The sequence below is a fragment of the Corythoichthys intestinalis genome, chromosome 3, assembly GCF_030265065.1.
Source record: "Corythoichthys intestinalis isolate RoL2023-P3 chromosome 3, ASM3026506v1, whole genome shotgun sequence".
Taxonomy (NCBI): domain Eukaryota; kingdom Metazoa; phylum Chordata; class Actinopteri; order Syngnathiformes; family Syngnathidae; genus Corythoichthys; species Corythoichthys intestinalis.
Genome location: NC_080397.1, coordinates 16,922,532 through 16,940,596, shown reverse-complemented (window position 1 = coordinate 16,940,596; position 18,065 = coordinate 16,922,532). Strand labels below are relative to the sequence as shown.

At 38.7% G+C, this 18,065-nt stretch overlaps 1 protein-coding gene across 1 annotated transcript in view; it reads right to left on the bottom strand.

The window, feature by feature from the left end:
* Nucleotides 1-18,065, bottom strand: part of LOC130913247 (EGF-like repeat and discoidin I-like domain-containing protein 3) — a 223,279-nt gene that overhangs the window by 62,137 nt on the left and 143,077 nt on the right. The window contains exons 5-7 of the mRNA XM_057831709.1: nt 15,486-15,641; nt 12,732-12,876; nt 10,374-10,558 (exon numbers count right to left, since the gene is read on the bottom strand). Of these exons, the coding sequence (XP_057687692.1) occupies nt 10,374-10,558; nt 12,732-12,876; nt 15,486-15,641 (486 nt within the window). The remainder of the gene's footprint in view (nt 1-10,373; nt 10,559-12,731; nt 12,877-15,485; nt 15,642-18,065) is intronic.

The window sequence follows — 18,065 nt, the reverse complement described above, 5'->3', positions numbered from 1 at the left end:
ATTAAAAATAATATATATCTTCTGCAGAGCCATTGCTTGCCACTTAAAGTTCTTTTCCTTCAGGTTCTCCGATGTGAAGCTGGATTCTGGCAACCCGAAGGATGAGGGTATTTTGTGCAAATCCATATTTTGATCTAGTTGCAGTACCATTTTTTGCCACCAATCTTACATTGTGCACTTTTAATGACTTGCTGTTAGTTCTCATGATCTGTTATGAAGTGAATGCTAGCTTATGTATTTGCTTACACAAAGTAGGTGCAAATTGTTTAGTGGTGGTTTTTAAACAGCCCAGTCGACAGAATGATGTACTCTGATCTTGCACAACTCAGACTCAACTCGTAGTTACATTTCTACGAAGCGTCATTGTTCGGAGATAACTAGAGGTCACTTTAAGCATAGCCGAGGATTGTTGCATTACTTGCTGCCCAACTTATCACGATATGGGTGATATAAGATCCTCATTACGTTTATAAGTCACAGTTTTTTTCATAGTTTGTACGGGGGTGCGACTTATGCCACCTATGTGTGAAATTATTAACACAATATTATACCTTATTCATGCTAGAGTTATCTGAATAACTCTTAATGGCTATGTTACATTTTACCTAGCACGGCCAGACTATTCTCCCTGTATTTTTCAAACACCTGGAGAACAATCTGGGACTCAGCTCCTCATTGGCCTCCCGAGCCTGAAAGAAAGTAACTGTGCAATCAGATTCGTTTATTTGCGTGATGTGTTCTTAACGAGCAACGTCATTTATGCGCGTCGGAAGTAGTCTTCACAACAACACTGATGGCGAACGGGAGAGCCGAGAGTATGTTCCAATCCGAGGTTAAATCAGTTTTAAATTACCAAAAACACATCAACACACGTCTGTCTCGCGCTAGCCATGTTGAATAAAATTCTCCATTCTCCGCTCGCGCTAGTTTCTTGTCGCTTAACCAACGTCACGTCAGCTCGTCGCTGATTGGTCCACTCCGCTGTCTGTTTGCTGTGGCTTGCTCAGCCCTGGGAATTTGATCCGCGGAACGGTCGCAAGACTATCGCTGGAACAGCGGTGAGTCTGGAGTACCAGGCAATGTTACATTAACATACCGGGTACGTTCTCAATTCATTGTTTATAGGTCATGTAACGTGAGCATACCGTACACTTATTCAGCCTGTTGTTCTGTATTCTATTTTTTATTTTAAATTGCCTTTCAAGATGACATGTAGGTTCTTGGAGTTGGATTTTATCAAATGAATTTCCCGCCAAAATTTGGCTGGTGCGACTTATAGTCCAAAAATATGGTAGTCATATCGTACATCACTAGTATATTGTATGTAAAAGATGGAGATTTCAGGACCATTAAAGAGGTGCAGTTTTTATAAATGGAAAAACTAAGTAAGTGAAAAGCAGTATGGAAGTGTTTGAGTGTATAATAAACTAATCTGCTCCCACCAGCTGGAGCACTTGGCAGCTCAGTCTGACAATCTTCAGCTACCCTCTTTAAAACATCTTGAACGATGATTTTCTTTCCTCGTGGCCTGAAATAATTCCGCCTTGGCTAAATCCCAAACAGGCATGCTTCTTCACGTCCGTGGAGCGTTTTAGAGCTTGGCAAAGCCAATTCCGATTCTGTCTGCGTTCACTGAAAAATCAGCTTCTCAACAATTATGTTCAACTATTTAATTACATGTGTGAGCTGTCCGTTATACATGATGGACATAAATGCGGTGCTAATTCTAATCGTTGCTTAGACAGTGAGACATTGCGGGGAATAATATTGCATTAGCAGTTGTTGTCATATTAGCATAAATGTGTGGTTAATTCTCACAATTCAACTCATTAATTCTTTGCCTGTGTAATTGAATTATTTCTGCATTTTTTTCAAGAGAAGAATCTGACGTTTTTTTTTTTTTTTTTTTTTTTTTTCTTTTTTTAGTCTTTGACATAGGATTACTAAAATCTAATAGAGCCCAAGCCCAATTAATTTTCCATAGTGGTTCTATTCCTGCACGCAAATATTAACAAAAGAGAGTGTGTTGTGCACATCTGTCCTTCCTCCTTTTAAGCATAACAACTGAGTATAACTTAAACAATGTTTGACCATTTGTGAGCGCTCAAGTGGAATCGTTAAGCTACAGTCATTGAAACATTGTTTTTCTATCCAGCATACTTGTTCAATACCCCTTGAAGAATGAATAGTATTTTTTATTTACTATAAGTTATCAATGAGCTAAATCACTAACAAATAGAGTTGTCTGATAATGACTTTATAAACATTAACCGATATCCTGACGATGTCCAACTCCAAAAATCTGATACCGATATCAAAACGATGCCAATATATGTGTTCTTGGACTTAACATATTATTGCTAATTGTATTGTGATGCCCCAGTGGATTAGTATTGATAAATGTAACAACTTCAATGTTTTCCCAAATAAAATAAATATTCTGTGAAAAATAATAGAACAGCTTCAATTGGAAATATAAAAAAAGTGCCAAAGTAATGTCCCATATAATTAAAATAAATTCAAATGAGCCAAAATGTCCGTAAATACGTCAAAGGAATAATGAACGAATCAATCACGTTTACACTAGTTACTCCAAAGAGCAATTAGGGGGCAAAAAACAATACAAATACAGGCGGGCAATCATAGGACATATCGATGCAATGACAATTCCCGAGATGCATTTTCCTAGGCTTTTCGACTGATTTTTAATTATAATTTTGTGTTTTATTACTTTTCTTAGTCAGTATTTCTTTCTGGTGATGTAGTAGTTATATGAGATTTTTTAGATGAGATTATAAATCATAATTTTTCATTTATTGTTCAATTTATTTGTGCACCATGAGTGATTTGGGTCTTTCCCTTGGTTAAAAAAAATCTCAATAATTTTTTTCCAAGCACAGTTGCTATGCAATGATGTGACCAACCCATGCAGAATCACTGCAGACTTGTACAATAAATTACAGCTTACATATTGGTGAAAAACTGATACTAAAATGTTTTGATTGGCCGATATTACCAAATACCTCAACTGCCAAATTCCATTAGATGACATTTTTTTAACCCTCGTAAAAAATAAAAATGAATAAAATCTAAACCTACACCCTACAAAATCAAAATTTAGGAATGTAACTATGTTTTGAGGGTAAAGAACCTACAGTATTAACCCATTTTATCACAAGAGTGAGGCACTTCCTCTAACAATTACTTGCATATATTTGATTTGTGATGTTACCAAATACGGAAACCAATGATGACGAAGGTGTATTTTAATTGGTAATTTACAAACCTGACATTTCGCAATGACAAACTGGTCATGAAAATGCCTGAAAACTGGACGTGGTGTACCCAGTAACATTATCACTTCACATCCACAATAAAGGTTTTCTTCAGCAAAATCTAGCGGGCTGAGACTTCACGAGGGTTATGACAATTTTCTGAAAAACATAACTATTATTTGTCGAAATTTTCTAAAATATTGCTGTTATTTTCTATATTTTCTATTAAGGCGAAATATGAGCAATACCAAATGACACTGGACAAACACTATGTTGAATGATATCCCTTAAAAATATCTTTCTTCATTATAAAAATAAATACAACAAAGAGTCTGATTTGATATTTTGTGTCTGCACAGTTAGCCCACAGTGCACAGCAGGAAACGCATTAGGTGTCTTGATTAATTGGAAAACTTATCTTGTCATTAAGGATGATTTATTTCATTCATTTGTAAGGTTGAAACTCATTTCAAAGTGTGGCTAAGAATCAATTATTTGCCACGGTAGCACAACAAAGATAACAGATGGGTTGAATAAATATAGCAGGGATAACTACTTGATTAGTCAGGCTATAAAACAGGATAGGGTTGGGAACATCTGGGTGGCTCACGATACATTTGAGGTACAAGGCCCACGATAAAGATGATCTCACAATACTGTATATTTTTATTATATTATGTATATACAGGATATACTGTATGTATATATTTTCCCCAAGTGGAAGCTTCCATGATCCTAATAAATTTAATAATTAAAAAAATATATATACAGCACAGTGCAAAGGTTTTAGGCAGGCGTCCTGCCTAAAACTTTTGCACAGTACTGTATATGTATATATATATATATACATATATATATACTGTATATATACAGTACATATAAACTATACGTGTTTTTTTTTTTTTTTTTTTTGGATAAACATTTTTTAAGCACTTCAAATGTGATATTTATTGATCAGTTTTAAACATAACTGTCCCACCGAATAATTTTTAAACAAGAATAAAGTAATGTAGTAGAAAAATGCTTTGCTTTATTAAATGCTTCTCTTTATCTCCCTTGGCTGCAGAATCACTTCTGGTGTTTATTTCCACAACATAACAGGTCTACAAAGCATACCCATTCGTCATTCGTCGTCCATACGTCTTTACACGCACACACATTTATTCCAGTGCACACTTCCTTCATGCAACAAGTGCCTAACAAGTTAAATGATTATTGAAACATGCGGCACGTTTGAAGTCCGCTTCTCTGGCAAGATCAAACACATCTCTCTATCAACATCGTTAATTCTAATAAGCAAGTGCCGCAGAGGAACAAAGAGCTGGGAGAGGGAGGGAGGGACAGTCACACTATAGGCCAGTGGTCTCCAAACTACTCCACATAGGGCCGCAGTGGGCGCAGGCAGAGGCGTAGCAAGGGTCCCTGTGGGCCCCAGGCAACATGGGCCCCTTCGAGCGTGTGGAAGTAAGGGGGACAGTTCGACTTGGAGCAATAGCATATTTAATGACAGTATAATAACGCCTCAGTCTCATAGAGTGCTTTTTAGGACACTCATAGTGCCCGGCTTCTACTACAGTAGGACATTAAATTACAGTAACATAGTACACTCATCGCTGTCTTGCTTCCTTTTCTCCTCTTCTGCTTTTTTTTCCTTTCTTTTTTCGCTTCCTGAAGGATAACTTCTCTTCATTTTGGATATACGCCAATTAAAAAAAAGCCAAATCGCCGCTCACTCTCACTCTGAGTCACGTGAGGGAGGGTGTGGGGGGTGTAGAGCGAGTGAACGGTGCGACAGTGCAGTAATGCTGCGTGTGCAAAATCTGTTGGCCATCTGAGGGCCCCTGCTGGCTGGGGGCCCTAGGCAATTGCCTGGTTTGCCTAATGGGACGCAACACCTCTGGGCGCAGGATTTCATTCCAGCAAAATAAGACAACACCTATCCACCAATCTGGTGTCTTACAATTGTAATCACTTGATTGCAGTCAGGTGCTGCTTTTTTTAGCAGAAACTTCTGTAGCACCCGTGCTACCTTTCTATTTGGCAACTAACCAGAGAATGGTGGGTGCTTGGGTTCGTTTGTATCAAAGGAAAATTCTAAATAAATTGGACGCAGAGACGTAGTAAAATGTAAGTAAATAGAACTTTTAATTAACTATATACAATATATTTACAAGCAGTGCAGAATTGGATTAACTAACTTAAACCTGTTCACTCAAAAAATATATATGCTAGTTAAATTGCCTTTTAAATGTCCAAAATGCAATTAAACAACAAACACAATTAACAGCACAAAAATCACAGTCAACAATCCACAAAACGTTCCGTAACAACAAGTTTGTTTTGTTGTTTTTTTTTTTTCAAAGTGGGCCCACAATCACACACACTGTCTTTGAGTACTCACGCTCCGGAGCGTCCCCAAAAACCGATACCAGGCCTGCTTGAGGCCTGCCCAACCCGTTGCGTGCACAGCCGGATTGAGTGCGCCGCAGCTTTGAGAGCGGCGAAGTTTTGAGTGCGGTGGGGCTTTTGAGTGCGGTGAAACTTTTGAGAGCGGCGAAACCTTGGCTGTGGCTTCAAACGGAGAAGTTTCCGAGCGGGACCGTCGCAGGGTAAGCTCAAACGTCGTCGTCGTCGTCTTCGTTAGCCTCGCATTAGCTACGAGTCACGCTAACGCCTTTCCGTCGACCTCCTCGTGGCCTCCAACTCCAAACAGACGCGCATTCAACTGACAACACTCTCCCAGCGTTGTCGACGAGCAATCCGTGAATAATGGAAAGAAAGCACTTGGCATACAGTCCAACTTGCCGCGAACTCTGCGTCCCGAACGTGAACAAAAACGTTAGCCGCCACACTTGCGTCCTCTCGTCTCCCCGAACTTTCTCGAACTCCTCTCTCTCTCTTTCCCTCCGAGACTCGCCATCCTCCAATCAGCGGTCGACTCGCTTCACTCGCGTCCTCTCGCGAGAGAAAACAGCAGTTCTCCTCGTTGTCTCCATGGCAACGGAACTTAAGCAATAGTATGCTCGTATGCTTAAAATGTCCATAAACTCACATAGAAAACAAATGTTTCACCCAAGATGCTTTCAAAAATACATAACAATGTAAGCTGTGTGCATCAAACCTCATAGTCATCCTAGCAAATATTGTTATTATTCTTTTTGGCTAAACTAACAGTTTATAAAAGAAATAACAAAATAGTTGCAGAATTAACTTATAGGTCACAATTAATATTAATTATTAATCTTACCTGATGTGTAGCAAAACGATGTAATGGATTGTATTAACCCATACTATTCTGGACGTTTTGGTATATGCCCAATTATACACCTGGGCTACACTTCAATGGTTAAACTGTCGGTACTCGATCGGTTGGAACAAAAACCAGGACCCACAGCGGCCCTTGAGGACCAGTTTGGAGACCCCTGCTATTGGCGATCAGCTCGGGACAGGGAAAACATGAACCAAAGCAAAAATGTGTGGATTAAAAAAAATTAAATAAACTATCGCAGGTACTTGCGATGGGGCTATTGCGTATGCGCACATCGCGATGGCAATGTTTAAACGAGATATTGTTCAGGCTTAGTTGGCAATGAGTCCAATTTGGGGCATTTCAGGTAATTTCCTGTTGATTTTGGGGTATTTCTCAGTCACTTCCTGTTCATTATTTACCTGAAACGTCCTGTCCAGCTTGAACAGGAATTGACCCGAGGAATTAGCTAAATCAATAGGAAGTGACTAAAAAATGAACAGGAAGTGGCACGTAAATGAAGTAAAATGAACAGGGAGTGAGATGCAAATGCCCCTAATTATGTTTATGGCCATCAGTGGCAGCCAATGCTAGGCAATGAGTTAATTTTCATGTCATTTCCGGTTGATTTTCAGTCACTTCCTTTTGCTTTTGGGACATTTATGGGTTGGTTCCTGTAGCTTTTTTGCTTATTGAAAAGTAAGCAACTCAAGAACGTCCCCAAATGAATCGTGACTCAAAATGAACAGAAAGTAACCTGTAAATGCCCACAAGACTGGCTGTAAATACTCTGGTTTCAGTGCCATTGACTGTGCTAGACATCTAATCCAGTCAAAAGGAATTGGATATCTAACGCCGTCAATGTTAGCCAGTGAGCTAATGTAGTCACTATTCTAATAGAAGATTTTGGTTCATTTTTTTAAACAGCGACACCTTTTTAAACAATATATCGATTCTTGGTAGGAGCATATTGTTAACCTTTTGGGCTACAAAGTATCGCGATGTATCACCTTTCCGATATAGTCACACTTCTAAACAACAGTAGAAGTATCAATGCGATGGCGCTCCACACAATTGTGAATTCTTTCTCTTTTTAAGCCTGCTACTGTGTATTTCTGAGCAAAAAGGGCGCTTGTCAGTGCGCATCGATTTTTTCAGTGCAACTATATAGCGTCTAAAGATTCCTGCAGGCACAGCATGTAATATGAGACAAGTTTTCTTTTACCCACAAAAATCCGTTTTGCTCAGCCGAGCTCCCCAGTCAGGATGGGGCCAGCCTAAGTACCCGTCATCACCGACACACAGCCTTCTATCACCTCAACCCTCGACAAAAAGCTTTCAGTGTAATCAAAAACATATCTGACTAGAGCCCAACCAATCTAATAACGTCCAGATAAAGTCCGTGTGACTACAGAACAGTGTCGTACATGGGCAGGCTGTATGCATGGAGGAGCGGGTACAGCAGAAAGGCCAATAAATCAAAGAAATCACTCTGATCTTCAATTCCCTGGGAGGATGATCCGCATTGCCATTCCCTCTGCACAATCGCTTTTACAGATTGAACGAGGAGCAGGGGGCTCACTTCGAAAGAAAAAAAAAATTGGCGTATTTAAAAAGGATTAAGAGCAACAAACAGATCCTATACCTGACGAAATTGTCAGTCATTTCACAATGCACTCATTTTCTTTAATAGAAAGCACTGAATATAATAGTTCACCAGAGGCAAATCTTGCCATTCTAGGACATATTTCCAGCCATTAGTTACTGCATTATAATGAAAACAAATAAAAAAAAAATGCTTTGATGGAGATAGAACATCTCAGCTGAAAACTAAGATAAGCACTTTAAAAACGATGAGAAACCCATTAAATTGACTGAATCGAAGGACCTGTTTCTCTGAATTTGATGTTATTTATTTTTACTACAAATAATATTTACTTGAAAAATGTGACTCTTTGAGAAATGTGTACAAATTAACTGGCAGTGCTAGACGTCCATTCCATTTTGACTGGGAGGGGTGAATGAATGTTCTCCCAGTCAAATTGAATTTGGACATCTAGCACCGTCAATGTAATGGAAACATTATAATTTTGATTAAAGTTGTCTGATACTATCGGTTAGCCGATAATACAATTTACAGTAATACTGGAAAATATCAGCATCGTTTTTTCGCCAATATGTATGTTGGCTTAAAAGTTAATGTACAAGCTTGCAGCCTTTATAGATGGGCTGGTCATAGCAACTACAGCTATGCTTAGAATGAAGAAGATCATTTGCATTCATTGTGCACAAATAAAATGAAAAATAAATAACTGTAAACTTATCACATATAACTACTGCGCTACCAGAAAGAAATAGTCCCCAAGGAATCATAAAACACATAATTTCCAATTAAAAAATTGTGCAAAGGTCAAGCAAAATGAATTGAGGGAATTGCCTTTCATTGATATTGTCTGGACTCGGTTCCTGTGATTGCCTGAATGTATTTCTAATGCTTTGTCGCCCCCTAGCCGGGCTTCGGGGTATCTAGTGTAAACGTGATATACCGTAATTTCCCAAATATAAGGCGCACCCGTGGATAATGCGCACCCCAAATTTACTTGTAAAATCTAGGGAAAATTATTGTACCCGTGTATAACGCGCACCCTAATTTTAGCACCAATAGATAGAAGAATATAAGAAAACAGAGCTCGTGTACAGATACAGAAATGTCATTTTACTGACTGGTGAACACAGCACAAGCATAGCACATTGGTAGTTCAAAACATTACCGTAAACTGACAATATGTACGGTAATAATATGATCTGATAACTTTTTGAACTTACCAGAAACCAGGAGAAAACAAAACAGATGTGACTTTTCTTTTAAAGGCTGCTGTATAAATTGCTCGTTTCATCATGATGAATAAATGTTTCTTTCATGGATTGACACGGTAAAATAAAAGGGAGGATTTACATCGGAAATCGGAAAGCGCATCACTGCACACTAGACCGTGACAACAGGAACTATTGTTATTTGGTTTGAGTTTCCCGTGGGACAAATATAGTTGACGGACACACGAAGTCTGTGTTGTGTTACGTTTGTTATGGTCCGAGTTGCGGAGCCGCAATAAACGTTGACTCAAATGAGCTCAAGAAACAAAATTCTGTGCTTTATGAAGAGTGAAAAAAACAGAATTTAACAGGGATGAAATAAATCGACCGATCAGAGTGAAGTATTACAGAAACAAAATGGTGACGTCACGTACCGTAATGGTCGGCAACGGATCAGCACATACGTTTCTTCAACACAACATTGCCGTGTCAATAAAAAAAAAGCAAAACATTTTGTATATATATATATATATATATATATATATATATATATATATATATATATATATATATATGTATATATATATATATATATATATTCGGGAAATTATGGTATTTGTGACATATTCCATTTATTTAATTACGGACAATTTGGCTCATTTTAATCCAATTTGTTTATATGTTATTTTGTTATGCATTTATTTATAAATGTGATGCAGACAAATGTAACATTTAAATAATTCGAGTTTAACAATAAATATAATGGTGTAATATTGGCACTTTTTCCATAACTTTAGTTGAAGTTGTTCTCTTATTTTTCACAGAATGTTTATTTGTAAAACCAGTAAGTTGTTACATTTATCATTATTAAACCATCCTGTGGCGCATCACAATACAATTAGCCATTTTCTGTCCATATTCGCATATATCAGAATCAGATTTTTGTTGGACAATATCGATTATCAGTTAAAAAGTCATTATAGGACAACTCTAATTCAGACACTTCAAATTCACTATCAGTTAAGGTCTCTGCTTACCTGCAGCCACTGTGACTGGTCACTACGTCCTGCAGTCCAAGCATTCACCTTGCCCTGCTTATCCAACCGGGCTTTTCCAGGTTCCCACGTGAACATGTCCATGTTGAGCGTCCTAAACACGGTAGAAGCCGTAACCTGGTAGTCCTGGACGTGACCAGACTTCATCCCCAATGGTTCAGAGCAACCTTGTGACAACAAAAAACAGATTCTTATGATTCTAATTCCTTGAATTGTATGTTGCACTGAGCAAATACCATATTTTCTGGACTAAAAGTTGCACTTGTTGTCATAGTTTAGCTGAGTCTGTGATTTAGATAATGTTAAAACATAGATTTTTACATCGTCTGAAATGTTGTTTAAAACTGGCCAACCATGGAATAAACATTACCCACAACCCGTCGCTAGAGAGAGCTCTCGTCATGTGATTAAGAAGCATCAAGATAGAGTGCGCTTAAATAATTTGTAAATACGTATGCAAATTTAGCTACGCTACCGCAGCTAGGGTAATGGGACAGTCAGTGAGCTGACTATTACTAAAACCTGTGTATAGAAGACTGTAAATGGTAAGAAAGTTGGAAAGGAACAAAGTGACCTTTGTTGAAGTGCTGTAAAGTTATAGCTTTGTTAACCTACTCTTATGCTAGCATTAGCAACATCAAAACAGAAAACGCAAAAAAAATAAACATTTGCTGACTTTTTGGTATGCACGAACAATTTCGGAAAAAAAAAAAATTAAACCAGCACACATGTTGTACAGCACAACACTGCAGGACTGTTTAATACTCTTGGCCATGAAGGTGGTTTGAACTTGAGTTGTCCGATACTATCGGGTAGCCAATAATATCGGCCGATAAAAACATTTTAAAACGATATTGGATAATGTCGACTTCGCATTTGGGCCAATAGGCATGTTGCTTTCAAAGTGAATGTAAAAGCCTTCTGTCTCGGTTCAAGGGCTGGTCACAGCTTCGCACAACAGTTACGCTTACTGACCATGAGATGTCTCCAAACTAAAATGCTTGCTTCAGGATATTACTGCAGATTGCTTTCATTTTACAATAAAATCATTGTAGCTATTTTATTTTACAAGTAATTGCCAGTTGATTTTCATATCCCAACCTTTTACCTCATTTACTTTGCTGAAGCTGTGTGCCTTTGTTGTTATGTTGAGCCAGTAGCACTATTTTAGCCATATGTGATATGGCAGTGCCTTATTTGACTTACTCTTGCTTCAAAAAACTGATGTTTGCACCATTTTGATTTCAACAATAAATATAATGGTGCAGTATGGGCACTTTTCGCATAACTGTGTCTGAATGTTTATTTGGAAAACCTTGAAGTTGTTATATTTATCATTATTCAAGTATCCAGTGGGGTATCACAATACAATTAGCCATAATGTTTTAAGTCCATGACCACATATATCAGTATCGGATTTTTGGAGTTTGACAATATCGGGATATTGGTTAAAAAGTCATTATCGGACAACTCTCGTTTCAATGCCAATTAAGGCAACTATTCACATTTGTAACTGTATTGGCGAACGGAATACATTTCACCCAAAAATGCAATTTATAGTCTGGTGCAACCTACCATATAGGCCCGACTATAAAACGGCACTGATTATAAGACGACCCCCTCTTTTTCAAGACTCAAGTTTGAAAAAGGACTTTTTGAACACCAAATTAACTTTTAAACAGAAAATAATTACAGTACATCTGAAACAAATGATTATAACAATATATTTGAGAGAAAAAGCATGTTATTTTGCCTCATTCAAATCGTAATATCTGAACATTTAAATATGTAAACTAAAGTGCAATCACATTCGTAAATGAAGGGCTTCTGGTTTTTGAAAAAAATATAAAAATAAACCCATCTATTGTGATAAAACAACAAAATTGAAATAACTGCATTGACCATCAAAGTGAGGTCTATCTGTAACTGTAGTCTTGAAGCAAATCTGAATAAGGAAAAACATTGTAATAAAATAATGCAAACTGGTTAAACTTGAGAGTCGCTGAGATCTGTCATGACAGAACATTACTCCTCAAGTTCAGCATTCGCTTAATTGATATCTGGCGCCATCTAGCGTCTAGACATTATATATAAGTATAATGTCTAGACCCCGAATATAAGACGACTCCCACTTTTTCAGTCTTATTTCAATGCAAAAAACATATTCAGGTCAATACGGTATATATGTTTTTTTAACATGAATTTTTGACGGTATCTACTTAAACTTTGGCTCAATGTATAGTCTGGGAAATGGCGAACTCTATAAATTGTCAACATGGGTAAACCTCAACCATGAAAGACAGAATGTGGAAAAAAAAAACATGTGCTTTTTTCCCTCACCTGTTACCTCACATCCAAGCAGTTCCATCCGAAGTGTACAGTGCCTTCTGCACACTTGGGGATAAATGCGCACAAACTGGGCTTCCATAGGTGGAGTGAAGGAGTTGGCTGACGGAGCGTTGTTATCGACGTTTCCTCTAAAAATCTGTTGCAAGGAGTGACATAACGAACAGCATAAAGAGGTGAGGAGGGTGCTGGAACAGATCAGTTAAACTATAATGTTGCAGTCTATCCGGCGCCAAGTCTCTGGTGTCTACTCAACACGCAGGAAATTGCTCCCCTTCAAGGTCAATGAGCTTCAAGTACAGTGAAAATAGACAATTTCTCGCACTATTTGAGCCGGTAATTCATAAGAACAGTAGTGGGTTTTTTAAATTAGTGCTCCAATTGTATCACTATTCATTTTGAAGTGTTCCAACCAAATGGGCCGAGGTATGACAACACTCCCTTATTGAGGGACTCATGAACCGTTAAATGGCACATATAGTCAAGCATCACATGCAATGGGAATGCAGTATAGAATATACTGTACCATAATACTGTATATGATTATAACGTCTTCCTTAGATGTATAAAAATATACTGTATTTCGGCACACTGAACTCACACAAAAACTGAGAATATTTTTGTTCACGACCTTGCTCTAATATGAATGGAAACCCGCTCAGAATGAAGACTTTTGCTTTAAAAACGTAAAATGATTAGCAACTTTCTAGACTTTTCACTACTTCATCTTTCTATGTCAGCGCCCTCGTTATGGGTATTATGAACATTCTGGAAGTGCCCCGATTAAATCTTTGGGAAAAAAATCCCATTCTACTATGTTGCGTGGAAGCAGGGCCAACCCCGAGCATAGGCAAACTAGGCAGTTGTCTAGGGCGCCGTCTCATGGAGGGAGCACTTAATAGCTTTGGATGGAAAACATATTCTGTACATATCAAGTACATTTCAACACGATACATAATTCAGTGTTATTGGCAGGCCTTTTAACTTTCATCTTAGTCTTTTGGGCAAAAATACTTTAGTTTCAATCATAATTTAGTCATTTCAAAATGTGTTTGTCTTCGTCTTGTTTTAGGCAATGACAACTCAGACAAATTTCGTCTAGTTTTAGTCGAGAATTACTCAAAATGTTTTCGTCCGTAAAATTAAAACATTTTTAGTTCAAAAATAAATAAATAAATAAAGGTTTCCAAGAGTTTCGAATTAACATAGACAATCACATAATGGTAGCGTCTACAAGGACATTGCAATCTCTGTGCATGGGGGGGGGGGGGGTGGGGGGGGTGCAGACTAACTACACATACGATCAGAAAATGTAACACATTGTGAACATGTGCCAGAAACTATGGTGCATTTAGATCTTGTTCTCGTCCCGTCAGACAAAAACTGGCATTCTTCTCGTTATGCTTTATCTCCCAAGACATACTTTTAGTTTGTCATCGTCAGGTCATTGTCATGAAAAAATTGTTCGTCGACGAAATATTTTCGATATCATCATCGTATGAAAACATCAATGCTACATACAAACAATACTAGAGGTGTAAAGATAAACCGATTTGAATCTGAGTTGGTTGGTGACTGCCCTGTTTTACAGCTACGAATCAAATTACTGACCCAGTGACTTTACCACCATTAAAAACCCGCTATATTTCGCACTCACAAGCCAGGGAGGAACAGTTTGCATTCCCAGTGTGTAAACAGAAGAATAAACTTCCATCCAGTTCACAAATTATGACAACAATGAACATTCATGCATTCACTGCCATCCCTCCCACTTCAAACGGATTGGACATCTATGGCCGTCAGTGGCAGCCAATGCCAGGCGATGAGCTCATTCTAGGGCATTTCACGCCATTCCCTGTTTATTTTTGGTCACTTCATTCTCCATTTGAGGAAATGATGGGACACTTCTAGTTGATTTTGCGCCATGTACGGTCACTTCCTGATTTGAAACAGCAGTGATTCAAGAATGTCCCCAATTGAATAGCAAGTGACTCAAAATCAACAGGAAGTAACCTGTACATGCCCTAAAATCAACAGGAAGTGACCTGTAGAATCCAACAAAAGACTGTGAATGCCCTGGTTTCAGTGCCATTGACGGCGCTAGACATCTAATCAAGTCAAAAAGAATTGGATGTCTAGCGCGGTCAATAATAGCCAGTGAGCTATTGTAGACACTATTCTCATGGAAGATTTCGGCAACTACCTGTTGATTCCTTTTTTTAACAGTGACATCTTTTAAAACGATATATCTTTTGGGCTACCAAGTATTACAATAAATCACCTTTTCAATATATTGTTAGACGCCCACTCCACAGACTAACAGACATTATCAGCTTGTCCTTGGCACGATTTGCTCAAGGCCAAACTCACTAATTTGACAGAAACAGACATAGTCCAGACTTTTCACTCCAAAGTTTTCAAATGAAAACTTCTGAGGTCAGAGTTTTCCAGAGCACGGCCCAATGGAGGAGAGTGGTAGTGTACTGTCAGGAATGACAGAGTGCTTTGTGACCTATTTGGAGTATGTTCATCCCCAAATACTATACAAATTCTATATAGGAGTCATGAAAGTGAAGGGGGTAAGGAGTAGCAAAATAAGGGCCGACGACTGTGTGGGCAAGCTAATTAAAGAGCCATCTCAACTTGTCCTCTGCCCTGCCCTTGACTGAGTGGACAGCCTTTTAAACACGTGAAATTGTACAAAGATGTCTACGGCAATGTTTTGTGTACAGTATGCCTGTTTCTCACCATGTCCTCATCTTTGCCCTTGACTTTGTAAGTTCTCCATGTCTTTCCATCATCACTGTAAGCCACTTTGTATGACTTGACATACTCTGGGCTGCCAATTCGCTTGGCACCCTGGGTAATTAGGCCCGTGACTCTCATTCGCCTCTGCAGGTTGATCTGTGGAAATGACAAGTAAAAAAAGGAAAATCATGCAAATGCCAGAAATGACAGGTTTCACTGGGACTCGCATGCGTGTTTGAGTGCGGATGCAAGTCATGGCAATCAATTCAGCCTATTGAATCTCTCGTCAGGCCCAGCCATATTTTTCAGAGAGGCTGTGATCAGAACATTTAATCAATCTGACATTCCCCAGCCAATCTGGTAAATCTGTTGTAGACTGCCAACACAAAAAAACACAATACTCAGTAAAGATACTTAACACCATAACAGCTCTATAGCACGTAATTGTTTTGTACGTATACAAAATTGTATTACATTGGTAATTAATATTTATGTTGAAAATTCATGACTATCAAAATTCCACTATGAAAAATGAACTCAAACAAGCATCGCTCGATTAATTCGAGACTACTACTAATTAACATCCCCTATTTTAAAAACCTTACAAATTTTATTGATACGTTAATATTCACTCGCAAGAAAACGACCAAGTAGCTGGAAAGAATTCTGCAACTTGCTGTGGCTGAGTTGCGTTTGTGAAAACCAAAACAAAACCTGCCTCACATAACAAAACAGCCTTTGAAATGAAGTGTTACAGGTACTGATAATAAATAATAAATGTACGGCCTACATAGAAAAGAGCAGAATGTACGCGTTTAAAACAAACACAAATGTGCCAGCATAGCTAAACTACAGTACTTTAATTAATATTGTGCTCTACAATTCAGAATTTACAGTACTGGTCTTTTTAACTTGTATTAAGAGAGTCGATTTTTTTTTAAATTACAGAAAGAACTCATTCTAAATAGTTCCCCTTTGCCTGCCAGTTTTAGGTACTTATATTTACCATCTTAAACGTACTACACAGAATTTTTAGTGTTAATGTCAAAATGGGACCTGTTTTTATATGGATCTTAGCTGCCATTTTATGTTTGAGTATTTTTAGTGTTGAGTGATTTGCATCTGGTTTTATGTGTTTGTCATTTTAGTGTTTTAACAAATATTTAATATTGCTTGGTTTTATTGGTGTGTTTTGATTGTTTGCAGCTGAGAGGGATTTGGATTGATTGAGGGACCACACCCCCCTAGAGATGATTAGTTATGACAGTTTAAGGAGAAGCCAGACAGCCGAACAGGAGGAGAGAACAGGAAGGAGTAAGTGAAACAGAGGCAGGCGGCGCGCTGGTGCACGTGAGTGTGCATGCGCACCTGCAGCAGGTCTGACATTGGCATGGAAGACAGTTTGGCAAGGAGCGGCCCGAACGCCACGGACAGGAGCGGCCTGGACGCCGTCGCCACAGTGTAAACCCTAAACCCTGGAAGCTGCCACAGACGCGGAGGGAGGACCGGAGGAAGCCGCCATGGAAGCGGAGGGTGGCCCGGATGAAGCCGTCACGGAAGCGGAGAGCGGCCCAGAGGACGCCGCCACAGCCACAAACAACGGAACGAACACAAGCAATGGCACAACAAGCAACCTGCACAGATGCCTGTTGGAGGTCAGCGGGGTACCTGGGCCGTAAGCCTGAATGGACACAAGCAGACAGGCGGGGTTCCAAGCCGAGAGCATGAACCGGTTTCAACTATATATTTTTTAATGTCCCTTAAAATGTTGTTCTTAAATTATCTCAAATTGCCGTTATTTTAATTCATGACCATTATTTGTGGGCAAAACTGTGCATGAAACTCCAATTTGCCGATGTAGTATGCAGTGTAGGTGTGTAGGTGCAGCACAAAAAAAGAAAAACAAAAAAAGGAAGCATTAGAATTACAGGTGTGCGAAATTTCCGATTCTTAGATTATTCAAAGATTCGGCCGTAGAAGATTCAAGAACGATTTACAAACATCCAAATTCCGATTATTGAAATATGCCAAGTCAAGCGGAACTAAAACACAATCAGCACAGTCTTCGGGACGCAATGAGGAACGCACCGAGAGTAAACATCAAGCTCAACTCAACTCTCCACGGGTATGGCTCATCTCATGCCGCTAGATAAAAAAAAAACAATAATACCTGACTGCGGCCGACAGCCACTACAAACTACGTCCACATAATGCTACGGTAGATATCACATGTATAAAGAGCTAGATGCGAAATGACAGACTCGGTGGCGTTAGCATTTGTATAGAAAACTAGATGCGAAATGACAGACTTGCCGGCGTTAGTAAACAGCCGCCATCTTAAAGCAGTAGACTTCTCTGGAAGGCTGTTGTAGCGAAACTCCCTAGCGAACCTAATTAACTTTTATCTAAAATACTCCTAAATCAACAGTGACAGTGACGTCAGACCCTAAGGAAATTTGTGATGCATTTTCTTATAATTACTCATTGCTTTATACCTCAGAAAAAACAACTTTTATTTGGCCAAACCCCAGTCCTCTAGACTTTTTAACATACCCTCAAGTAAACATTGATAATTCGCCC